Source organism: Paroedura picta, chromosome 4 (genome assembly GCF_049243985.1).
Source record: "Paroedura picta isolate Pp20150507F chromosome 4, Ppicta_v3.0, whole genome shotgun sequence".
Classification (NCBI taxonomy): domain Eukaryota; kingdom Metazoa; phylum Chordata; class Lepidosauria; order Squamata; family Gekkonidae; genus Paroedura; species Paroedura picta.
The window spans coordinates 109,515,788-109,542,455 of NC_135372.1; the positions used below are offsets into that span (position 1 = coordinate 109,515,788).

A 26,668-nucleotide genomic window follows, 5' to 3' on the forward strand; every position below is an offset into this window, starting at 1 on the left:
TCCCTTATATATTAGAATACTTCTTCTTTCTATTTATGATAATATATTTGCTCTTGACAAAATTGTGTTTTGATATTTTAACATCTTTATCTTTATGTAGTACTATTCTTGTATTACATCCATGATACCTTCTTCATTGACTTTTTCTATCAATTATTATAGCTTTTAGTGGATGTATCATTTATTTGGGTCTAATGACTGAATAAACTATTACCTACCTACCTATCTTCTACTACTACTCAGCTTGTTTTTGCAGCTGCTGCCACTACAGCATAAGTGTCCTCACTGTATGAGACTGAAGGTAAGATGTGGCAACCAGTTTAAGGTTGGCTACGCCTCCTGCAGCAACCATTTTCTGGCAGCTACTTTGTCATTGCACTCACCACACTATGCCAGAATTTCAATATCTGCAGGCTCAAAAAAACTGATGACTCCTAGTCTAAATCATAAGTGAAACCTGTTTTAAAAATTATTTTAAAAATAATTATTTTACTTTTCTTTTAATGTTTCTTACTTAATGAATTATTATCATTATTCTATTAAAGGTAACAAGCTCACTGTTTTGTTGTTATGACATGTAGTCTGAACCAGGGGTTTATATGCAGGGGGCAGATGGAATCTTTGTCTGGGGGCCCACTGTGGCTCTTGGCAGCCCTGCTTTCAGATCATGTGGAAGGAACGCAGGCTTGGTTCAGATACACTATAAAACCTCTCTTTTCCCAAAAGAGGAAGATTGTGGCTAATTGGTAAGCATAACAACAATAATATCAAATTGATTTCACAACAGGGTAATTTTTGAGATATGCAGAATATATGCTTATTCATAAAGTGCAGTCTATACATGCTTCAACTCTTCAGGCAGAGTTGTTTGGCATGCAGAATGCTCAATCCCTGACACCTCCAGTTAAAAGGATGACTCAATAGTTGGCCAGTCTGATTAAGACAGCCTCCTGTGTATGTGGACCAGCATGTGTAGAGGTAGATGATTTTTATCATTACAGCTATATGGTAAGTGCTATGTGAGCACTTCACAAAGTGCTGTATAAGTATCTTAAGGGTGAGAGAAACAGTTAGGTGAAAATTGCCTATATCCATGCATGAACCCCTCAAATATGCTACGCTATAGGCTCGAGCAGAAGTAGGCAAATTTGACAACTTATTGTCAAAGTCACACCTGGCCACAACATGGTGAAGAATAGCACCTTTCCCTAAGCATGTGGTAATAATTACAGTGTAAATCTCTCTTATGTTACAAGATTTATTTAAAGCCATCTCGTCTGCATACTGCAGAGAGGCAAAGTACAAATATTGCAGAGATGCTCCACCACAGTGCCAACAGTAAATGTTCCCCACCAACCCTAAAATCCCTTTCCCCATGTCTAAAACTGAAATACCTGTATGTGTCCCAAAGACCAATCATGAAGCTGCAACTGGCAGAAAGCATAATGGGCTAATGGATGGACTGCCCAGAGCAGAACATAGAAATCTTGATAACTTTTGCTTGGCCAGCTAGAAGTAACCTATAGTCTATGACAACATTTTATTCTACAGTCAGCTGTTTATGAAGTTTTCTGTTGCATCAGTTTAACTATAGAACACTACAACATAATGTAGTGTTTTAAGAAATATACAGTGATTTAAAAGCTGTTATCTGAAAAAAATATTAGAATTTAGTACTCTGTCTTGCCAACTTTTTAAAGTATTCCATGAAAAAGAATATTAATGTGAAATTAAGCAGCTCTACAATATAAATCACAGTCATCAAATTTTGGCAGATTCACTCAGTCTAGAATTACCAAAAGCAAACTGCCCTTTCAATATGAAGAGCTAAAACAAGCTCTAAAAGTCATTTTTTTACATAGATACTAACCTGAATGGGAGGAATATCTGGTAAGGAAGGAAGATTTTCTGGGTTTGTTACAGAAGGAATAAGCTCTATTGCTGCTACAGATGGGCTTGTCGGGCCACGGTTAGCATTGGCCATGGTGGCTGTTGTAGGGCTTGTTGGGTTAATAGTATTATTGTGCACCGAAACAACTGGAAAAGGGCCAGCATGTCCTGGGTTTGAATGCTGCTGGGGAGAAGGAGGGTGGGAAGGGGAAAGAGCAGATTATTAAAGTGATAAAGTGCTTATTTCACATGTAAACTGTAGGCTTTCAAAAGGCATGCTCATTACTATCATTCAATTCTTTGACTTTTGTAGTTTCTGGTTCATAACGATAGTGATACTGAAGCATTTCATTTGCTACATTTCTGAAGAGATCAAGGGTGTGCAGTAATCAAAGTGAGCTTTTTATCCTAACTTCACTTGACCAAATTATGAAACAAATTGTTCCCATGTCAACATGTTGACATATCAGGTAATATGAAGTAGCAAACAAAGTTTTAATATACCATGTTAAATTTCCCATTAATTTGAAACCTGAGCATGCTGTCAACAAGACTCTTAAAGTGTCTTTAAGTTCCTTTAACAGAAAAAGGTGGGCTAACTAATCTTTTAAAAAGAGATTTCCCAGCTAAAATGTACAGATATGAAAGCCAAACCATGTCTGAATGAATGAAAGGTGGGAAAACAAAGTGTGCACACAGCATATACTTGTCTCTGTAAGTGTGGCTGCATCATGGAGTACTGGGGCCCGTTGTGCCGTGGTATCCCTGGGAGACGAGCAGCGTTCTGAGCCATTCTCATCTGGTGGGCTTGGAAAGCACCGCAATTCATACTGCGCTGCATGGTCTGCATACTTATCAATCTAGGAGGCTGAAAAAGATTATGTATTTTAAAATTCTTGCTTAAGATTGAGATACTTGCTTAACTATTCTCTTTCCCCAAGAGAAATAAATGCCATTTCATATTTAACATGCCAGCCAGATGAAATACCCTGAATTCCTTTTGACTCACTGCATTTTGAGGAATCAATTTCCTCTATAATTTTTAAATGCATCCAATGTCTATGTCGGAGGCCCACCTTAGTGCCTATAATGAGTTGAAATTTAAGACAATCTGAAAACTTGCCTGCTGCTGAAGCATCTGTGGGCCTGCCTGGCGGGGGAGCTGCCCTGCCGGCTGCCCCATCTTCATCTGCTGTAACTGCTGGTGTTTTTGTGCGTACACCTGCTGTTGCATATGCTGGAGCCGAAGTTGTGCAAGATTAATTTGCCCTGGAGGTTTGTTGATGTGGTTGGTTCCCGGGGGAACTTGTCCCACTACTACATTAGGAGTGTAACCTTGAGTTGGTTTATTTTCAATAACAAGATTACCTAAACAACAGGAGAGAGAGCCGGTTAACTAAACAGCCTGTTTTTAACCTCTGTGAAAAGTTTATATTTTCTATTTCCTGGTTTCACAAAATGTAAATACATAAACTCCTAAAGGCAAATATTGATTTAATTTAAAAATTTTAAAATTGATTTAAAAATTGATTTAATTTTACACCGTTAGTTAATTTTAATCCTTACAGATGATTATAAAAGGGTTTAATTTTGAGGATAATTTTGTTCTCCTTGTCCCATTTAAATATAATGTGTTAATCTTTACATAAATACCAAATCCCATAATATAAAAAAAACATTGGATTATGAAGTATATTTTGAATTCAAAGTGTGGTGCTTTTTAGTATTTTGTAATTTTTAACATTCAGGAAATTAGATCTATTAAAACATACAAACTTATTACTTTCAAATTCTAAGAACATCTGGTGTATTAACAGATCTGTCCATAATTACTCTATCTCCCACTAAAAGCTTTGGAGCTGTTAGTAGTTCAAAACTTGTTCTTTATCAGACCCAATTAGATTATGTACTAAAATGAACCTTTATTGTCTATATAGATACCATCCCCTCAAAAGCTTATTTGTTCGTTATTGTTTACCAATACTGTTAAATTTTCTCATAACTCCATATGATCTAGACTTGCAGCAAAACTAAAACATATTCCTTTATCAAAACTAAGCTTTGACCACAAGAACCATGGGCTCTTTTGCCCTCCTCCTCTTGATGCAGCAGTGTCATGGAAAGCACACCGGTACTGATCCAACTGCCACAGTGAGAAGAGTGAATCTGCCTAAGCAGAAGTGCCCTGTCATCCATGCAAAAGCAAGCCCAGATGTGTTATAAAAACAGTAAATAAATATATTTGTATTGAATTAAAAGCATCTAAAATTCATTATGGTGGTGGTGGTTTTTAATGGCACTTGAGCCAAAGCACTTTTTCTATTGTGTCACCAGATATCATGATGGGAGACCTAAAAATGGATTGTTTTATTAAAGAATTTGACAATGGCACTTGTGGAGAAATGCCCTTCACCCTAGAACTCACCCCAATATTTCAGCTATTAGGACTCCACTCTGTTTATTAATTGGAACCCAGATTTAAGCTAGTAACTGGCTGACTGAAGGGGGCCTTCAAGCCCCAAGCACAGAGTATTTTAGGGCTTCCATATGCTAATGTCTCCAGCCTAAGTAGGGCAATGGTTTGTCATTTCTCACGTTTTTGGAATGCCATAAATAAAAGGGATATAGACTGGATGGCCCAGTCTTTCTCAACAAGGATCTCATGAAACCCTGGGGTTTCTTAACAACCCTAGAAGGGTTTCTCAAATGAGTGGGAGTTAATTAATTTTAAATATATATATTTAATTTATTAAACATATATATCAGGTTATATGACTGTATGTGGTCATGTTGACATGTCTCCCCCCCTCCCAAAATGGCCAATGATGGGCCTGAAGGGGATGGGAAAGGGAGGGGCCCTGAGTGGGCGTGTACACAGCTTTGCTTACCAACCATGTTCTGCATAATCACGCCACTTCTGGGATCGCGCCAATTCTGGGGTTTCTCGAAGCCTGAAGAATGTTTCAGGGGTTTCTCAATGGTAAAAAGTTGAGAAAGGCTGGGATAGCCCAATAGTGAGCAGGTTTTCCCTTCCTCTTGAGGCAGGAACTCTGGGGACAGGAGGACAGACTGCCCATGGGGAGACTACTAAGTCCTATAATAGGAAGAACTATCTTATGGATTCTGACCAGGGAGACACAAGCCATGAAGACACTTTTACCTAGGGACTTTCTTGCCCAAGTGGCAGATAACAATGGGAAGAAATCACAACTCTTAGAACTAAGGTACTATTGAATTTTAAAACTATTGAAACTTGAAGAAGTGCTATAGTTTGTCCTAAATAAATAATATTTAGGTTAGGTACTGCATGTAGAATGAGTGGGGGGCATATATTTTCATCTTTTCTTTGTATCCTAGTTCAGCCTGATGCTTAAAACAGATCATGTGCATACTTTCTTAACTTCTGAATGTTTGAAGCCTCATCTTTAAACACGAAATGCTATTCAGTCTTGCTATGTGTAGTGTGGTAATGGGGAGGAGCAGTGGGTAAGCTTGCCATTTCTTGAGTATGACAGTTCAAAACTGAGAAAACACAATCAATTCTTTCCATGTTGTCTTGCAGGGCTAAAAGAGGAGCGTCAGCAGCTAAGCAAAGACTGTAAATAGCAATAAGGGTATAGACCAGTGGTCCCCAACCTTTTTATCACCAGGGACCGGTCAACGCTTGACAATTTTACTGAGGCCCCGGGGGGGGGTAGTCTTTTGCCGAGGGACGCCAATGCCGCCTGAGCCCCTGCTCCACTTGCTTTCCTGCCGGCGCCCCTAACTTCCCGCCACCCACTGGGGGACGCTGCCAGCAGCAGCTGCGCAGTTCCACGTCAAGGGGGAGCCCCAGCCATGGGTGCTGCTGAAGAACACCAAAGGTGCTTGCAATTAGTAACCAGTTCGATTTTGGCACCCCCTTGGGAGTAAGGAAAGAGATCGAGGTAGAGCAAAGACTTGGGACAGTCACAGGGTTGTCCACTTTTCCTATAATCTCAAGGAACAAGGGCTTGTGAATCTGCTCCTTCATAGCTCTCCGTAGGAACTCTACTGTTCTCTAAGTTTCAAAACTTTCCTAGAACTTAGTTCTATCATAATCATATGTATTTATCATTCATGACTATTAACTCTTCATAAATTAAAGATTGTTGTGCTTCTTTTTGCCATTTCTTAAGTCTTCATTTATTTCTAACATTAATTTCTAATGCACATGCCCAGTCCAAAGCATACCAAGTTGATCTCTACCTTTGTAGCAAAGGAGAATTTAAAACAGCACTCTCTCACAGTACTGAACAAGCTGCCGCAAATCTTGAACCTCACGTGCCCCCTAACACAAAGAGACCGGTTACTGCTAGAGAAGGCCATAGGAGATACCCAGCATGTATATGTAAGCTCCTGCAGATACCTAAAGGCTCTTTCCTTTGTTCAGCACTCTTAATTATTAGCTTCTCATAATTTTGCTCTGTTCTTTTATGTTTGTTGTTACTAGGAAGTATATACATTTACCACATATGGGAACTTTAATAAAGCTAAAGCTAAAATGTTGGGATGTGTATGTTACTGTCAGACATCTTATTGTTCCTAGACTAGTGTTTCTAATTTGGTGCTAGAGCTTCTCTACTCCAAGGAGCTCACACACCTTGTTTCTCCATTGCGTCACTGAAGGAATCTTCTGAGTTCCATGTTTTTGCTAATTTTAAATTTGCTGCTGTAAGAAAGGATAGCAAATCTTTATAAACTAAAAGCTCACTGTGCCCATATACAGAATTAGCAACATTATTTTGCAAGCTGGCACCTATTATCTGCTTTGCAAAACATCTAGCGCTTATTTACTAACAACCTGTAAAACTTAAGCCAATTTTAAGGAGGCACCCACATTGTTAGGCATATGGGCCAAACTCTAGGCTACATTTTCCATTTCTTTCCACTGCTTTTCCCTTTCTCCTTCACAAATGAAAAACAGATGTCTCACATGAACTGTAGGGTGACTTACACAGATATATTGAACTGACTTAAGATTATTTTCCATCTCAAGTAAATTTACTGATCACAGACCACAACCCTTACAGTAAATGGAAGCTCCACTTATTTATACCAGTCAGACCTTGAAAATCAGCCCCCATGCGCCATCTCTCTTTCTCTTTAATGATCCTCCGCCTTCTGATAGCCACCCACCACCCTTGCTAGCATCACGGGGCTTTCTCAGAAGTCTGTGCCAGCTATGTACAGCCTGGGGGAAAAATCCATAGTCCAGCACTACTATCTTCAAGCATGAAACACCAGTGCATTGCCACTATTTAGAAGGGCCAGTTTCCAAGGGAACCCCCAAACAGTCAATGGAACTACTTTAAGGGTCACATGCAAAGTACAAGCAGGAGAAAGGCATCCAGCTGTATATGAATCAAAATTACGTCCTTGAATCATCATCACTGAGTGGTCACCTTCCTGTGCACATGGCAAGGCATTCCCCCACTTCAAGAAGGTCCCTTAAAAAACTGTTCTAGACAGTGCGGGAAGGGAGGAGGGTTATTGGAATGTGCAACAGAAAAGTCATCCTACAGAAGTCCCTACTCAATCACCTTTTTACTCAATCACTAAAACCAAATCTGGTACAGAAAATGTTTTCTATTCACATACCACTGATTTTTAAAAAATAATTTTTACATATTAAATTCAGCTTTCAGAGAAATGGAACACCCTCTCACCTAAGTTGACTACATTCTTTGCCCAGAACGTGGGATCACAATGGAAGCGTATTGCTCCATTAGCAGCTGGGACGGGATCACATCGTGCTTTTAAAATATGTCGCAGCTGGAACGTGATCTGTGAGAAGACAAACACTCTAAGATTAGTGATGGCATGGTGCAAAGAGTCAACAAGACAAAGTTGACATAAATCACAGGGTGGGCTTGGGCAAGTCACTCTAGCTTCCATCCTAACCCTCTTAAAAGCTTTGGGGGAAACTATTGCCCCATGTTGAGACCCCTGGGGGGACAGCAGGATACGAAGGTCAGTCAAAACACAATCAAGGCACATATTAATAGAATAAAATACAAGGAAAGGTAGCTTCAAGAACAAAAGTTTATTTTTGAAATATTAACTTTATATATTTCAGACATTAACTGTATATACTTTCAAACAATTACACATAAAGCAAATATCACTAACTATTCTATAACAGAAAGCAAACCATGCAAGGAAAAGTTTCTGAACTTATCTCAAACTTTGATTTACTTACAACTATGAAAGAGCAAGCCACAAGCAGTGAGAGCAATACCTTGAGAAACTAGGTGCTCTATAACTTTTCTACACTGGATTGTGCAAATATGAAGATTCACATGCCCTAGCAATTTTAGTTACTGAAAATTTACTGAAATGTTAAAAATTACTGACATTTCATTCATAGAAAATCTTTTTTATTAACCTAGAGAATATTTAAACCACAGGATCATTTTCTTACTGGAAACCCACAACATAGATAAGCTGGGTTTAGGGTTTAATTAGTTCTTAGAACATGACAGGAGCACTCTTGCTATAAACTCTAATGCCTGTGCCAAAACCATAAAGTACTGCATTTCCTGCCTAACACTCAAACTGATCTGCAACATCTACAGAAGACAAACACAGGCTTAGATCCTATGGAGCAGACATATAAGGACATACACAGATTCAGTACTTTCCCATCCTGCCCTTTCCAAAGGCAAACTCAAGAAACTCTCCAGATGCTGAAGGTTGCAGGATTTATGGACGAAAAGTTATACAGCCTGAAGGGAAGAGCTACAGTGAGGATGAAGAATCAGGCCTTTGCCAATGGAATTGCTTACATTAATAGAAGCATTGCAGATAGAAGGGGAGGGTTATTTTGCAAGTTTACTTCTCCTCACTGCAGCCTGCCCATGAGATGTGACTTTGACTCTATGCAAGTCTCCTAAACTCCAGCATCAGAGTTTGACAGGAAACCTTCATATTGGGAGCAACCAAACAGTTCATTGCACTCCTCACAATGATCTCAGGTAGAACACAAAAAGAAAACCTTCAATTTTCATCACATGAATGCAGAAGAGGAATTCAGGATTCCAAATAACTTCTAATCTAGGAACTATTCAGAGACTCCAACAATTTGCAACTCAGCTGACCAATACATGGACCAGTGCAGTCTCCAGAAAAACCTACCACCTACATAAACTCTTGTACAAACACGAGAATAAATTACTGATCAAGATCTACAACCTCTCAACCTCTTTCAGAGGGAGGAGGGCAGACTACCAGAGCATTGCACTTCAAAAGCTACAGCTTCAGGTATATGGTGATAGTATTTTTGGCAATGTAAACATAAAGGCTACCTCCACCAATAAAAATATGTCAAATTCTACAGTGATGCAAATACCAACTTCATAATAAAGCCTACATGGAAAACATTCTCCCCAAGTAAGCAAATTTCCGGTATTTTTTTATTTTTATAAGATTAAGGGAAGAGTGAGTTCCCTTTTCTCCTGCATCTTACTACACTCAAAAATCATGCTGGGTTAAGCGTTTGAATGTTTCTTACCAGTCGCTTGCTATAAAGCAGTGCGGTGCTGCTGCCACTTGCAATAGCCCAATTGGTAAAGTTCATCACATGTTTCACCTGCCGTGACAGGCCATTGATATCATTCTGCTGCTGTATTAGCTTTATCTGTCTCTCTTTTGTCACAGTCTGAAAAGAAAAGGCATGCAATGGATAACATTTAAAACACCCAATGTAACCAATTAATGATAATTAAAATTCTATCTTACAACGTGGAAGAACTGAGGCATAACTGTTCCTGTATTAATACATATCATTGCTATTTAGCAGTTACACTTCTGAATGGTATGCTGAAGTAACACTGTGATCAATGAGAACCTAGAAAGTGTATTCTGAAACAAATTTATCTGCAAGACTGAAGTTCACAGACGTGCTCTAACAAAAAGCCAATGGCACTTTCAATAGCTAAATATGGGTTTTTAAAGATTTCACTTCAACATTTTTATTTAAAATCAATAATGGGATTCAAAGAACTATTTTCCGTTTTCTCAACAGCAGACCCAAACTGCTTTTGAACGTCCGTTCAGTTTCAAAACCCTACTGGCCATGCACAACAAGGTTTACAGTTGTCTTATCCCCCAAACCCTGACAGCACTTCTTGAAATACTAGCCCTCAGCTTTTGAAGTCAGCAGCTTCAAGGGAGAAGCATGTCAGGTACCCAGTAACTGATAGAGGCTATTTGGGGGGTGGAGGACAACAATGACAAATATTTGCTTTTTACTTCATCATTCCATAAAATATACTATCAACTTAATTATTGTATTATATTGTGGCGCAGGGTGGTAAGGCAGCCAACATGCTGTCTGAAGCTCTGGCCATGAGGCTGGGAGTTCAATCCCAGCTGCCGGCTCAAGGTTGACTCAGCCTTCCATCCTCCCGAGGTTGGTAAAATGAGTACCCAGCTTGCTGGGGGATAAACGGTAATGACTGGGGAAGGCACTGGCAAACCACCCCATATTGAGTCTGCCATGAAAACGCTGGAGGGCATCACCCCAAGGGTCAGACATGACCCAGTGCTTGCACAGGGGATACCTTTACCTTTATGTATATATAATTTCTTTCAGTTGTAATGAGAAGATGCTCAAAATGGCTCTTAAAAAAACTGAACATCAGAAATCATTAAAAGTATTGTTTACTTCTATAGATTATTGCTCTTCATTGTTTATTGAGGGCAAGCTGGTAACCAGTTTATTTAGGGCAAGCTGGTAACCAAGTGCTATGTATGTATGTATGTATGTATGTATGTATGTATGTATGTATGTATGTATGTATGTATGTATGTATGACATTTTTATATTGCCTTTCCCAGGGATCAGGGTTGTTTACATCATGAAATACATTAAAACATTGTCCATCATAGATTAAATAATACAGATTTTGTTTAAATTTAAATTATTAAAATAGCATGGGGGCATTCTGTTCTATCAAAAGGTGGGAGGAGATAAAGTGCCAGGGCAGGATGTCTCTACCTGATTTTATTTGTTGTATCTGTTTGCATACATTCTGTGCAGGGAGGCCAGTTCAGCTGGGGCTCTATGGGCCTCAACCATAGGCCTGGCAAAAAAACTCTGTCTTGCAAGCCCTGTGGAACTGTTTTATATCCTGCAGAGCCCTGATTTCAATTGGGAGGTTGTTTCACCAGGCTGGAGCCAGGGCCAAAAAGTCCCTGCCTGAGCAATTGTTAGTACATGTGGCAATGCTTAGCACTCAAGTTAACTAGCTATCAGCTAGTTAATAGGAACCACCATCATTTCAGTCTTGTTCCATCTATACAGGTTTCCAATTTGTTTCCAAGCTCAATTCAAGGTGCTGGCTCCGATTTTGAATCCCTGTACACAACAAAACTGTAGAACTCCCTTCCTTGAAGTAACAATTTAAAAACAAACAAATCATTTCACCTATGACAAGGTGAAATGTGTTACATTGATTACCAAAGCTGCAATGGAGAATTGCAGTGATTAGGAGAATATTCTAGAGTGGTCCCCAATCCCCAGGCAGGCGACTGGGACCGGTCCATGGATCAGTTGGTACCGGGCTGCGGCTCCTCTTTCTCCTCCCCAGCTGCTGCCTCGGGGGTTGCCCTGCCACTCTGCCACCGGCTCACCGGTGGCTACCACGGTTGGGGCTCCCCCTCGGCATGGCACTACGCAGCTGCTGCTGGCAGCACCCCCCAGTGAGCAGAGGGAAATCAGGGGCACCGGCAGGAAAGCAAGTGGAGCAGGGGCTCAGTCGGCAATGTCCCTCGGCAAAAGACTACCCAGTAAAATTGTCAAGCGTTGACCGGTCTCCGGTGATAAAAAGGTTGGGGACCACTGTTCTAGACTGAGTAAAATTAATCTGTGACAGCCATAATACAATCCTAAACATAATTACACACTTCTAAATTTCTTCAATTCGTTTAGAATAGAAGGGTGTAGCTCTGCTAAAGATGACACTGCAAGAAATTAACATGCATCACAGAAATATTACCCTAGCTACCATCTATGCATTTTAGAATAAGAGGAGACAGGATTATCAGCATTTACTGGCATGAGAAAACACTTAATCTGAAGAGCAAGAGAATCACAACTGAGAAATATATCTTGTATTTAACAAACCTTTTAATACAGTGTAAGAGAGAATGCAGTATATTCAAGATTCATGTTTTCAAGCCCTTTTTGCTATTTGAATTTTTACAATTCATGAAAATACGACGAGGGTGAAAACACAAATGTTGATAAAGGCAAATTCATGAGTGACTCTACCACGCATTGGTGGGGGCATCCAAAACAGAAAAGGCAAAAACATGGAAATAACAGAGAAGTGTTCATTCTCTGGAATTTAGCTGTACCTCAAGCTGCTGTAAGAGAGATTTTCCTTTTTTATTGATTTCATTAATAAGGGTAAAAATAGCAACTTTGATTTCCTGTTCTACTCGTTTGTTAGTTTCATTTACTTCTTTTATCCTGGAAAAGAAAAATTTGTTGTCAGGGCATAATATTACATTTCCTATGTCACTGGAGTAAAAAATTCAACATAGTACATATCATGATTTAATTCTGAAATGTAAATATAAAAATAAACTGCAACAGCAACTCATTCTTTTTAAAAAGTATCTGAAATAGTCCATTCACATCTTATGGAATGTTTATTCTGCTTCCAATATTATTAAAATAGAATTCAGAGTAAGGCCAACTTAATCCAAGATAAATTTTTCATTTAGTCAAAGTGACAATTTGCTATTTCAGATGGCCAATATGCAGGTCATTAAGCTGTCTGAAGCAAGGAGTAACTGAACTTTAAAATCCTTCCACAGTAATTTTTTGCTGGGTGTCAAACAGAATGCAGAACCATGATTTCTACACTCAAACTTTCTTCATCTCTGCCTTCAGATTTAGGTTGCCAGTGAGACCACCTGGAATCAGGAACACTGTTTAGGACATAGAACACTCCCTGTCAAAGCTGCCCTCACTTTTCTTCTGAAAGTATAGTGACATGGGTGCCTATTGTCTAAGGCTCAGTCTTTGTATCAGCTGAGGTGCCATGGCCACAGTACTCCATTACAACACTGGAGTGTAAGTTGGTTTGAAGTAGCACAACAAAATTTGAGTCTAATAGCACCTTTAAGACCAACAAAGATTTATTCAAGGCGTGAGCTTTCGTGTGCGTGCACACTTCCTCAGACAATGTAACAGGAATCATAAGGGTGCAGATATAAGAAGAAAGTAAATTAGTAGCAAATTAGTAAAGAGCATCATAAATCATATTACATATTTGGACTTATGATGCTGTTTACTAATTTGAGGTGTGTATGCACATGAAAGCTCATGACTTGAATAAATCTTAAATATGCCACTGGACTCAAATTTTGTCTCCCTCTGTAATGTTTCACTACATGTAATCCGTAGAACAGCCAGAGCAGTAGCAGATGATCTGCGCTCAAATAAGGTCCAAGCTTTGACAAGCATGCAATTTCTTCTGGAGTTTAGAGCAATGGGTGCCAGAATAAAACAGCTGCCTATGATAGGACAAAGCACTAGATGATTCCCAGCCAAATATTGTCCAAGAATGCGGACATCTACTTCCAAATGGGAGTCTGATGTGGGGAGAGCAAAGGAAAGGTGTTTATAAGTCACTCTGGGTAGTAATAAGCGGGGTATAAAAAACTTTCACCATCACAAAAAAAAATTATTCTGCTGCTCATTGCCCATTCTAAGATTACAGCAGGATCTGAACTGCTCCTCTCAGTAGGGGGGAAAATTAAGAGGGAACATTGCCCCCAGACACTTCTACGTGGTGGTGCAACACTTGCAGACATGCATGCATTTCCACATAACTTGATACATTCTGTTGTCACTCACTTAGCAAGCTCTTGTGAATCTGGTACAGAAAATTTTGCCTGCTAAAATGTCAAGGCGACTGACATGAGGTGCTCAACTTGCAAAGGAGGAAATCTGAGCAGTTCTGTAGAGACTGGCTTGTCTTAAAATAAACATTGTTATGGAAAATTCACCTACCTATTTTGCACCTGAGTAGCTGCAAAGTTAACATAATTCTTCTTCTCAAGGAGTTTGGCTAACAAATTTTCAATAGCACCTTTTTGATTCTGAAATGCTTCTTCCAAAAACTGATACCTTTCCAAAGGAGAAGACAAAATACAATGTAGCCACACTACAGCAAGACAATTCAATTCAAACTTGTGTCTGTTAATGATAAAAGGATAGATACACAAAGCACTAGTAAGGCAGTCTTTAAAACCAGATTTGCTATGACTGACTACTGCTGGATCCAGAGCCTTAGCACCATGTTTTACTTATAAAACGCCTACCTACCAGGCACTGTACAAAAAAAAATCATTTTTTTTCTCAACATGAAAATTCATGAATACAATTTTATGAGTTTCTCCTGGAGATAAATGAAACCATCACTAGCAAAATCTAGTCTCTCTGAAGCCAGTAAGGCTACAAGTAAGAAGCAGTCTTCTTAAAGCTATATTAATGTTACAGGAGCATCTGCACATTAAACTAACAGTAATTTTGCTCTGCTGCAGCCTAAAGACTATCTGAAAAGCAAACAGATTCAAATGAGTAGCTGTGTTGGTCTGAAGTAGTACAATATAATCAGAGTCCAGTAGCATGTGCTACTGGACTCTGATTTTATAGTTCTATGATGATACAGGAAAAAATTCCAATATGCACATTTTCATTTCCTTCACTAAACACCTAATATGCACGTATATTCAAGTAACTAAATTCCTGCCCATATAATTACCAAGCTTTCAAATATTACTATTCACATTTCTCCATAGCCTCACATTTTAAGATATCACGTGCTTGAATAGTTAATCCACTGAAGCAGCATAAAGTTATTCTTAAAATCAATATAAATATAAAAATCAATACTTTACAGTATTATCAATTGCAGTGATAACTTCATATGTGACAGTTTTCTTACATGACTATGATTTCTGAGTAAGAAAAAGCACAATCACTGAATATGTATAACTACAGATCTCTTTTGCTCATGAACAAGCAAAAGAAAACCAAAGCCCAAATGGTATCCATTTCAGAAAACCTTCACATGTAAGAGGCTTCCAAATTACACAAACTGACCCTTCCATAATTTTCATACATCTATGTACACATTTATCTGCAAATAATTTAGAGCAACATGTTTCATGCATTCTAGGAGACTGTTTTATTAACCTAAGCTAGATATCACAAACGACATTACATCTTGGAAACTTTGTTAATTTACAACTATTCAACATTATTTCAATCTGTGAACTGACCTTGTATAATAGTTGAACTATTGCTAGTTCAACTATGACAATACCAATGCTGATTCCATCAGCTGATTGATAAAGTTTCTGAAACAGGCTAAGTCAATCTACTGAAATACTACGAGAGCTCCAACAATCTGCCACCCGTATATCTCTTTGTTTACCAGACCTGCCAACTAGGCTCTCCTGGAAGTACAATAATCAGCTGTAAGAATATCTCATTTTTAATGCTGCAACATTTCAGTCAAGTAACAGATTGATTAAAACCCCTTGGGACTATTACAGGTACCTCTAATTAGGCCCACTCAGGAGAGAATGATTCTAAAATATATAATCAAAATATAGTTTTTCTTCACATTCATTTATATGCAAGTTTAACTGAATCATTCACTGATTCTTATGACTAAGATTTTCTTAATTAGGAGATATCGCTATCACCAGAATGAGCAGTTAGAAAGAGCTCAATGTACCACCTTCAAGTCTTTTTGACTGCCAGAGTAGTAAGACAGAAAGGGATAACGTCTTTAAAATTCATCCACTCTGAGAAAGGAAAGCATGGAAGACAAGGATATGTATACCTATGTTCTTTGTGTTCCAATAACTGACAGTCTCTGCATGTCAATCTGTCGCAGGTTTCACAAAAAAGTTTTAGTTGTTCTTGTTTGTGGACAGGACAAAACACGGGACGTTGACCAGATGCTCCAACAGCCTCTGCATCAATGGAAAAACATGCATCAAAATGGGTGCAATAGAGTCCAATTTTAGGATGTAATCCCCATTAACGAGACATGGACAGCTGGCTAGAACAACAGAAGTTCCTTGATCCAGTTATCACAGTTATTTTCCCCAGTTAAATCATTCCAGCAGTTTATCCTCACAAGAATTCATCTCTACCTCTCCCTAACACCGTCACCATTGTTTAGCTCTCCATTAAAAGATTCTTCCCCTACCACACAACCTGAATGCTGCAATGGCAGTGGTGACTTCTCATGACTAAATTATGCTATTTCTAACCTCTGCCCAATCTATCCTACTGTTTGTCATCTTTTAAACTCATTTTAACAAAGCTGCTTACTCCCATTTATATTTCAAGTACTGCTGGTCTACCTTGCCCCCATCCCCCTTTCAACTTTCACCTCATACTTCGATTTCTAGCCTGTATTCTTCCCTGGATACATTCCTATCTTGCTCCTTGATTTCAAGGTTCATTTGATAATCTATTTTAGCCAGCTGCCTCTTTTATTTCCAAAGCCAACCGCTTTGAGCCAATGCCTCACATGCATCACCTTTTCTTCAGTAAGAACTATTCTGACCATCAATTTTATCTCCTTTAATGCCATATCTATTCCTAATCCACCTGTTGCTCCTAACAGATTACTTGTGCAGTGGTTGTCACAAAAGTGTTGTCCTCTGCTCTTTTGCCTTCTCCATGCAATTTTTCCTTATCCCAAGCCATAACTCCTCACTTATTAGCCCTGCTCTCCCAATTTTCTACTCCCTACTTGTTCTTGCTCCTGAGTAGCCATAATTGATTTAAATATTTCCACCACCCTGCACCCTGAGGCAGATAAACTCATCTTGTCTTCTTCCTCTGTGCCATCTTGCTAAGTAACAGTATTAGATCACATATCTACAAGAGCTCTAGAAATCATCAGTGCTTCTCCACCACTGCCTCTTGATTCCCTACAATGTTGCTCTCATCCATATTTTTAAACATGAGATTAGTACAAATAGAAAAAAATCTGCAATTACGGTCATTTCTGAAATAACACATTCAGCTTTGTGGTTTCATCAAAAGCAAACTGGATATATGTAGTTCATCTTTTTACCAAAGCATAGACGTGACTTATCTACTTTCAACATATAAAATGATTTAGAAGAGTTGTTTCTTATATGCCACTCTTCTCTACCAGAAGGAGTCTCAATGCGGCTTACAATCACCTTCCTTTTCCTCTCCCTACAACAGACACCTTGTGAGGTAGGTGAGGCTGAGAGAGCCCTGCTATTACTGCTTGGTCAGAACACCTTTATCAGTGCTGTAGTAAGCCCAAGGTCACCCAGCTGTGGGAGAGTGGGAAATCAAACCCGGCTCGCCAGATTAGAAGTCCGCACTCCTAACCACTACACCAAGCTGGCTCCCAGTTACAACTTTACTTAAACAGATAGTAACTCGAAGATTAGAAGAAGACGCAGATGTTAGATTCTTGTAGCCAGACGCGGATGTTAGATTTTCGTAGGGCAAACTTTAATAAACTTTAATAAACTCAGAGACATGATGAGTGTCATACCATGGACGAGAATGCTGGAAGGGAAGGGAGCATGTGACAGGTGGGCACTACACAAACAAGAGCTATTGCATGCTCAATCAATGACTATCCCAGAAAGACGAAAACACTGCAGGAGCTCTAAGAAGCCTATTTGGATGAACAGAGAACATCAAGAGGAACTAAGAAAGAAAAGGAAAATGTTCAGGAAATGGAGGGAATGAAAGAGCTCTAAAGAAGAGTACCTACAGGTTACTAGGCACTGTAGATCAATCATCAGAAAGGCCAAAGCTGAGAGTGAGCTAAGATTGGCCAGGGAAGCCCACTGTAACAAGAAAAGATTTTTTACTTATGTGAGGAGCAAACATAAAGGAGGCGATAGACCCACTGTTGGGTGCGGATGGACAAACTCTAACGGAAGATGCAGAGAAAGCAGAAAGGCTTAGTGCCTATTTTACATCTGTTTTTCCCCACAGGTCAAAGGGTTTAGGCACAACTAGAGATGGCAGTAGCCAAGAGATAGTGTCTGGGTGGCAGGTTGACATGGACAGAGAGGTTGTTGAGAGGCATTTAGCTGCACTGGATGAGTTCAAATCCCCTGGGCCAGATGAAATGCACCCAACTTTCCAGAGAACTTGCACAACCCTTGTCCATCATCTTCGGAACCTCTTTAAGGACTGGAGATGTCCGAGAGGACTAGAAGAAAGCAAACGTTATTCCGATCTTCAAAAAAGGGAGGAAGGATGACCTGGGAAACTACAGACCAGTGAGTCTGACCTCTGTTGTGGGGAAGATAATGGAGCAGTTATTAAAGGGAGCAATCTGCAAACATCTGGAGGACAATTTGGTGATCCAAGGAAGTCAGCATGGATTTGTCTCCAACAGGTCCTGTCAGACCAACCTGGTTTCCTTTTTTGAACAAGTGACAGGTTTGCTGGATCGTGGAAATTCGGTTGATGTCGTTTACTTGGATTTTAGTAAAGCTTTTGATAAGGTTCCCCATGATGTTCTGATGGATAAATTGAAGGACTGCAATCTGGATTTTCAGATAGTTAGGTGGATAGGGAATTGGTTAGAGAACCGCACTCAAAGAGTTGTTGTCAATGGTATTTCATCAGACCGGAGGGAGGGGAGTAGCGGGGTACCTCAGGGCTCGGTGCTCGGCCCGTTACCTTTTAACATATTTATTAATGATCTAGATGAGTTGGTGCAGATGACACCAAATTGGGAGGACTAGCAAATACTCCAGAAGATAGAGACAGAGTTCAACGAGATCTAAACACAATGGAAAAATGGGCAAATGAGAACAAGATGCAAATTAATAAACATATAAGTGTAAAGTTCTGCATCTGGGTCAGAAAAATGGAAAGCATGCCTACTGGATAGGGGATACGCTTCTAGGTAACACTGTGTGTGAACGAGACTTTGGGGTACTTGTGGATTGTAAACTAAATATGAGCAGGCAGTGTGACGCAGCGGTAAAAAAGGCAAATGCCATTTTTGGCTGTATCAACAGGGGCATCACATCAAAATCACAAGATGTCATAGTCCCATTGTATACAGCACTGGTCAGACCACACCTGGAGTACTGTGTGCAGTTCTGGAGGCCTCACTTCAAGAAGGACGTAGATAAAATTGAAAGGGTACAGAGGAGAGCGATGAAGATGATCTGGGGCCAAGGAATCAAGCCCTATGAAGATAGGTTGAGGGACTTGGGAATGTTCAGCCTGGAGAATAGGAGATTGAGAGGGAACATGATAGCCCTCTTTAAGTATTTGAAAGGTTGTCACTTGGAGGAGGGCAGGATGCTGTTTCTGTTGGCTGCAGAGGAGAGGACACGCACTAATGGGGTTAAACTATAAGTACAACAATATAGGCTAGATATCAGGAAAAAAAATTCACAGTCAGAGTAGTTCAGCAGTGGAATAGGCTGCCTAAGGAGGTGGCAGTCTTCAAGCAAAAGTTGGATACACACTTTTCTTGGATGCTTTAGGATGCTTTGGCCTGATCCTGCGTTGAGCAGGGGGTTGGACTAGATGGCCTGTATGGCCCCTTCCAACTCTATGATTCTATGATTCTAAGCAGAAATTTTACCTGAAGAAACATCTTCCTTCTTTCTGATCATATGATCCTTAGTAAATTTTACTCGCTGATGGGCTTCTATGCATGTTTTGCACAGCCATTCCCCACATTCTACACAGAAACCAACAGCACTGGAATTATCTTCACAGCTGGTACACACCTGAAAGCAGGAAAAATTAATTACAAAGATTTATCTGCAGATATTGTAACATGGAATACTGTGACATGAAATGACAGTAGCATTATTAAATTCCATTATCTATGCAAACTACAAACGAAGTTAAAAAGAATAGCAAATCATACCTGTTCAGATTTCTCATCAGAGCTGCTTGGTACTTCAGATGTGTCTTTCACAAAGTAATTATCTACCAAATCTATTTGTCTGCATTCCTGGCGACATATTGGACACCTGATCACACCAACTGCAAACAAAAGAAGAAATTGCTTATACTTTTCTGCTTTCAACTCAAAACAGTTCAATGCATCATCAGCAACTTACAACTACTGGATAATGGCAGCTCTTTCACAAGTACTGAGGAGCACACAGTCCCCCTATTTCAAAATTCCCCACCCACAATAATGCAGCATCTAATTTGAACATGGACACTGGTACCAGAGCTTGCAATAAACCCAGATGTCAACTTTGCTGTCACAGACACCCAGACAACACAATAACAGGATCTAATAACACCAGCTATACCATTTCCAGGCTTATTCACCTGCTCATCTTCTAACACTGTATAACCCTAATGCCAACGATGTTCTTTAGTTCTCATACTAAATTTGTATTTAGTTCTCATACTTAATTTGTATGCTAATTTGCTACCATTCATGAGTCTTACCAACCACTTTAATCTATTCTCAGCTATTTTTATCACCCAGTTAATGATGCATCTTGACTCCAACTAGCTCTCCACACACACACACACACATATACAAAGGCTTGAGGAAATTTGTTTCAATGAAGGGCTTTGTTTGCACATGAAAGTTTATACCTAGAATTAAACTTTGCAGGTCAAGTGCCACTATACTCAAACATTGTTCTATTGCTTCAGACCAGGCTTTCTCAACCAGGGTTTTGTGAAACTCTGGGGTTTCTTGATGTCCCTGGATGAGTGGGAGTACGTTAATTTTTAAAAATTGGTTAAACATTTATCAGGTGACATGACTATATATGGCCATGTTAATCTACCCATCGCTCCCAAAATCACCAATGATGGGCCTGGAAGGGGTGGGAAAGGGAGGGCCCCCGGGTGGGCATGTATTTGTACAGCTATGCTTTCCAACTGTGCTTTCTGCATAATCGCACCACTTCTGGTTTCTTGAAGCCTTGTTGACTCAGCCTTCCATACTTCCGAGGTCAGTAAAATGAGTACCCAGCTTGTTGCTGGGGGGTAAAGGGTAATGACTGGGGAAGGCACTGGCAAACCACCCCATATCGAGTCTGCCACGAAAACGCTAGAGGGTGTTACCCCAAGGGCCAGACATGACCTGGTGCTTGCACAGGATACAGATATTTTGGGGGTCAAAATATGTGAAATGCCATCTTATGAAACCTAAATTTTACCACTTTAATAGAAAGTGCATCATTTTTTACATATAAAGTGGCCCTATTTGGCATAATTAGGAAATTTAATACAAACAAGACTGTTAAATATATTAGATGCACATGGATGCACCTCTATACTACCTTAGCACATGTAGCTTAATTTTTGCTATCTAAGAGGCAGGAAAATGTAAGCCAAACCTAGAAAACACTGATTTTTAGCAAGGAAGAGAAGGTGTTATTTGGAAAGAAAGTCACAGCTGTACTAGAAGATACAGTATTCTTGATTTATACTTGATTTTGCAACATGCATATAGAAAATTAATAGGTGACAATATTTGTCACATTTAAATAATATAATAATAATAATAATACGTTCTCTATGTCTACAGTCTACAAAAAAGTATTTCACTCCTTAATCAAAAGAAAGTATTTTATGAGGGTGGGTTATTGCTCCCCAAACTTTCTATTATTCCAGTCATGGTGGTAGGGGTTCCCAATTTTTTCACACACATGTATACAGTGCTGTCAGATAATCGGCTAGGCAGCATCCAATTTTGTTGAAGAGCCATTCTGATAAGGAGCATGGTGGCAGGCCAAGTCAATTCCCAGCCCTGCTGACAATTCCTCATATTTCTAAGTGCAACTAAGTGGGGAGGGAGCATCCCTCCAAGGGCTGGATTTTTCCAGAAAGCACCAATCTGCCTCACAACACAGTGTTCTTCCATAATGGAAGGTTCAAAGCTAATTCGCATATATATAACTTCAGTGTGACATTGCATGAAAAACATTCAATGAAAAGTATTTGGTACAACATCAAGCTTGAAAGAAAACATTTACAAAGCTACAGACTTCAGCTATTAGTCTGTCCCTAAGCAGCACCTAACATTTCTGGGGGACTAAGAAAACCTGTGTTAAATTACATACTGCGATGTTATACATCTCCAAATCTAAGTGGCAATTTAACTGTAGGGTGCCTGATGAGTTTTCTTCCTGACCTCAAGAGAAATGTTTTGCATCTATGCCCATGGGAAACAAAGCAGAAGGCCTATGGCTCCGTAATCATTAGCACATGCCCCAGCTTGGTGAAGTGGTTAACAGTGGCTGCCTCTAATCAGGAGCATTGCCACTCCGACAAATGCAACCAGCTGGATGACCTTAGGCTAGTTCTGCCAGAGCTCTCTCAGCCCTACCTACCTCACAGGCTGTCTGTTGTTGGGAGAGGAAGTGAAGGTGATTGTAGGCCACTTTGAGACTCCTTCAGGTAGTAAAAAGCAGGGAATAAAAACCAACTCTTCTTAAAATCTTAATCAGAGAATGGGCTGATCTGACTAACTTGACTTTAAACTGCTACAGCAAACTACATTAATTGTGAATTTAAGAGTCATTCTACTCCCATAATTAACCCCTGTGGAAGCTCACATAGAAGTGAAGAGGAGACAATTAACTCAAAAACATTCAACTAATAAATGCTTTGGTTGCCAGGTAATCTGTTATGACTAATCAAATATGAAAAACAAAACACAAATTAAAGAAGTATTTAAAAAGTTCTTAAAGAAAGACTAAATTGTAAGCAATATGAGGTCATTATATCTGATTCAGATAGTCACAGTGGTCTCAGCAAATACTACAAAACTAATATATCAAATTGCTGATGCAGGCAACCTTTTGACTTCAGCAAAACCAGCCTTTAGGCAAATAAGAAGAGACGGCCAAATCTTAAACACCCAGAATCTGCTGCAAGTTTCTTTCCAAAAGTCATGGTACTTGCTATATTTAAAAAACATAACTATTTCTACTGTAAGTATGGATGCTCAAGGTATTGTTTATTATTCATATAATTTGCTCAAAGCAGCTAACAAATCATATCAAATATAAGAGTTAAAATTTAAGAAGTGCCCAATGTCTTGTAATGATTTGTGCTGCCCTTTATTGTCGCAGGGACATTGTGCGGTCCTAGTCTTCAGGTGGTCTTATTTTCCCTTCTTGAATGTACAGAGAATGAACTGCACAGAAAATCATTAATTATGCAATTTTCTTCCAACCTCTGTCCCTAAATGAAGTTTTGCAGAGGAAAAGTCACAAGTGCTCCAAGTTTTAGATTAGGATCATGGATAATAAATTTATTTCATTTAAAATCAGTATGACTGTTGCAAAACCAAATTATACTCACATTTGTTCAGAAGGAATGTGAATTAAAATGGGAAGTGTAATTTAAATAATTTTAATCAGACTTTTTTAGTACCTTAATTAAAAATCAACATCATGCAGTATGGGGTGGGGCAGAGATAAAATGTTATGTCTCCCCTGGGAATATATGAGTTCAGTCCTCACAAGTATTCTTGCACAATGAAGGGAATATTAACAGCCTCTTACCAGCGATCAGCATGAAACATATGAAATGACTATAACTAGTTTGAAATAAATATTAAAAGTCTTGCCTAGGAATACAAAATATCTGGAAAATCTAAAATAATGAGAATGCAGGTTTCCTAAAAACTGAAATTTGGTGGGAACATATGCAAAAGAGATGTGCATTTGGATCTACCACAGCCAAAAATATATAACCCAAAAATACTTATCTGCATTTCCCCAGTATATTTCAGTCTCCCAAATGTATCTGGGTTTTCTCGGGAAATCTGGGGGCAGGGAGAGGGAATCTCAGATATGTTCAGGAATTAGTGGCTAGATCAGAAAACAGCAGAGATTCCACCTCTCAGCTATTTGTTTGGTTTCTACTGCAGTCTCTTTTAATGTTTAAAGGAACTACAAAAGACAGCCTAAGGACCAGCTGTACCCCCCCCCCGGGGGGTGGCTTTTTGTGGAGCATGGTTTAAACCTGGATGCAGGAGAAGCCAATACAGCCCCAAGATCGGAGTTGGATTTTAATTAAACAGTATTTTTCATTATTCCACATCTGTGTACCATTAGGATCCAGGATTTTTTTTAAAAAATTGGAAATCTTTTCAGTGCCAATATATTCCAACTGAAAAATATTGGTTAAAAAACCTACACACACCCAAATATTTATTTAATTTATTTATTTTCAAATTTGTATACCACCACTCTCCATTAGAACTCGTGGCTGTTTACAATAAAACAGTAAAAAACAGTAAACCCCTAGAACCACTTAAAAACCTTAACACTAACTGTAAACACAGCAAGATGGGAATACATTGAGTTCTCATTCCCCTCCCCTCCTGTCCAACTAGCAGTGAAGAGCTCTTTCTCTCATTGGGAGTGAGGGTCCAGATCTCACCATATGAAATGCCATATCAAACCTAAGTTTACCTACATAGCCAATTCTCAACATGACCCAATGTGCGGACAAATTCAGAGATTGGGGCAATGGAAAGAGATCTTTTCACAAACCAGAAAAAGCCACAAGTTTGCAGAATAATCTGAATTTTAAAAGAAAATTGGGGACAGAGCCACCAGCAGCCACTGACTGGATGAGCTAGCACCAAATAAATCATATTACACATGCTGGCCCAGCTGCTTATTACTATTTAACAGCAGCCACACCATACAAGCAGGTGAACTGGTTAGAGTTTCAGAGTACGATCTGAGACCAAGTTTAAGTAGCAGCTTTTGTCATGGATGCTTACTGGGTGACCAGTCATACATTCTCAGCCTGACTTCACAGGCTGTTGTGAACATAAAATGCAGGAGAGGAAAGGATGATGTAGCTGCTTTGGGTTCCTGGCAGACCCAACAGTGGAAGCATAGAGAAGTAAGAATGCTTTCCGGTCACAGCTGAGCTGTTTGATGTTTCAGGAGAAGAAAGACCTGCTTCTCCACCAGCCTCTCTAGAGCCAGCAGAACATAGAAGAGAATGATTGGTAGATCAGGAGAGACCTAAGAGTGCCTGCTTGGCTGGTCAGCATTAGTTCCTTGAATGGAGGCTTTGGCCCTTACAGGACCAGGAACGTCATACTGATAGGGAAACAGTAAAATACCCACACCTGTATGAAGATGAATGCAACTGAAAGGAGCGACATCTGCCCCTCAAGGGATGAGTTGGCAAAAGGTGGTAAAAGAAACACAATGAGCAAGGCTTGTTGTAGAAGCAACCTTGTTTACCATCATTTTGTGCTCTGACCTCTTTAACTAGCTAAACTCTACCTTGACCCTGCTGCTTTGTACCCTGTCTGTGCTAATCTGTGCTTCCTCCTGAAAACTAGGGCCCAGACTCCTGTATCCTGTATTTGTTCCCAAGTCCTGGAATTGGATCCCTGATCCTCTACCTTGACCACTGGACTGGACCTTCAGATATCTAACTCCAAAGCAGTTTGTAGACCCTGTTCCTATGTATTTCTGTACTTATTGGCATTATATTTGTGAATCCCAGAAACCCTGGGTAGAGCAAAAGCATCAGGCTCTGCCCTGAACACTACAGAAGGAGAGAAAGCCGCACACTAACGGGCAGATAAAGGGAGGTTGCCGATGTGTAGAAAGAAGGCTTCATGAAAAGGCAAGGGACTATAGGTGCTTATTGGCAAAGATGACATAGCGGGAAAGGGGATATGAGATGCAGTACTATATGTGTTAGAAACATAGTGCTTAGAAATAAATGAGATTAGAAACTATTTTGATCAAACCCATTTGTTCGCCTTGTTAAATGGAAAATGTACTTACATTATGAGAAACTATCTGTGCAATACTACTACATTAAAAAAGGATGAAGTGCAAAACTCCGCAAATTTATAGATTAGTCCTTTATTTTCTAAAGTAAATTTTCCAAAAAGAAAGGGAATGCACTACTGAAAGATATAGCTGTGCTTTACAGTAGCTAACAAAACTGGCCTGTGCAGCCATCTTTAAGCCAAATGTTGCTCTGTCACATCCCCACCACTCTTCAATGAACCAGGTTTGGCATAGCACCAAAAATAGTTTATTGATAAAGTGACATGAGGTACATGAGGTTTCTTATTGAAACTGATTTGCTAGCTACATACAGATCAATACATTCCCCACTTGGTGCACACCCAATAACACACTAAGGGTAAAGTTAAAGATATCCCTTGTGCAAGCACCGAGTCACGTCTGGCCCTTGGGGTGACGCTCTCCAGCGTTTTCATTGCAGTCTCAATACAGGTGGCCTTGCCTGTGCCTTCCCCAGTCATTACCGTTTTACCCCCCAGCAGCAAGCTAGGTACTCATTTTACCGTCCTCGGAAGGATGGAAGGCTGAGTCAACCTTGAGCCGGCTGCTGGGATTGAACTCCCAGCCTTAAGGACAGAGCTTTCAGACAACATTTTGGCTGCTTGCCACTCTGTGCCACAAGAGGCTCTTAATGACACATTAACATGCCCCAATTTAGAAAAGACAAGTCACTACTTTCCCAGGAGAGCAAATGGTCCAATAAAACCTAGGTGCCACTTTCAACACTCAAGGTTGCTACAGTTAACACTCCACTTCTCCCTCATCCTGTCAACATAACTCTAGAAATTAGTCTGTAAAACAGATCAAAGGCATAGCACAAAGTGAGGGAACACAGACGAGCAAAAGAATGCATCTTTCCCAGGTCTGAGCAACAAAGCCCCCTCCCCACTCAAACCTTGGTGGAATGCTG

The 26,668-nt window shown here is 39.7% G+C and overlaps 1 protein-coding gene across 9 annotated transcripts in view; it reads right to left on the reverse strand.

Annotated features, from left to right (window-relative positions):
- TRIM33 (tripartite motif containing 33) overlaps positions 1-26,668 on the reverse strand; it is a 68,025-nt gene that overhangs the window by 22,584 nt on the left and 18,773 nt on the right. For 2 of the 9 annotated variants that reach the window (XM_077334971.1, XM_077334967.1), the window contains exons 2-12: positions 19,851-19,969; positions 19,560-19,707; positions 15,780-15,912; positions 13,937-14,053; positions 12,271-12,385; positions 9,422-9,568; positions 7,578-7,695; positions 6,512-6,580; positions 3,014-3,258; positions 2,588-2,758; positions 1,871-2,071 (exon numbers count right to left, since the gene is read on the reverse strand). In XM_077334971.1, the coding sequence (XP_077191086.1) occupies positions 1,871-2,071; positions 2,588-2,758; positions 3,014-3,258; positions 6,512-6,580; positions 7,578-7,695; positions 9,422-9,568; positions 12,271-12,385; positions 13,937-14,053; positions 15,780-15,912; positions 19,560-19,707; positions 19,851-19,969 (1,583 nt within the window). Of the gene's footprint in view, positions 1-1,870; positions 2,075-2,587; positions 2,759-3,013; positions 3,259-6,511; positions 6,581-7,577; positions 7,696-9,421; positions 9,569-12,270; positions 12,386-13,936; positions 14,054-15,779; positions 15,913-19,559; positions 19,708-19,850; positions 19,970-26,668 lie in introns of all 9 variants that reach the window. The other 7 variants (XM_077334976.1, XM_077334974.1, XM_077334969.1 and 4 more) reach the window with 6 other exon arrangements.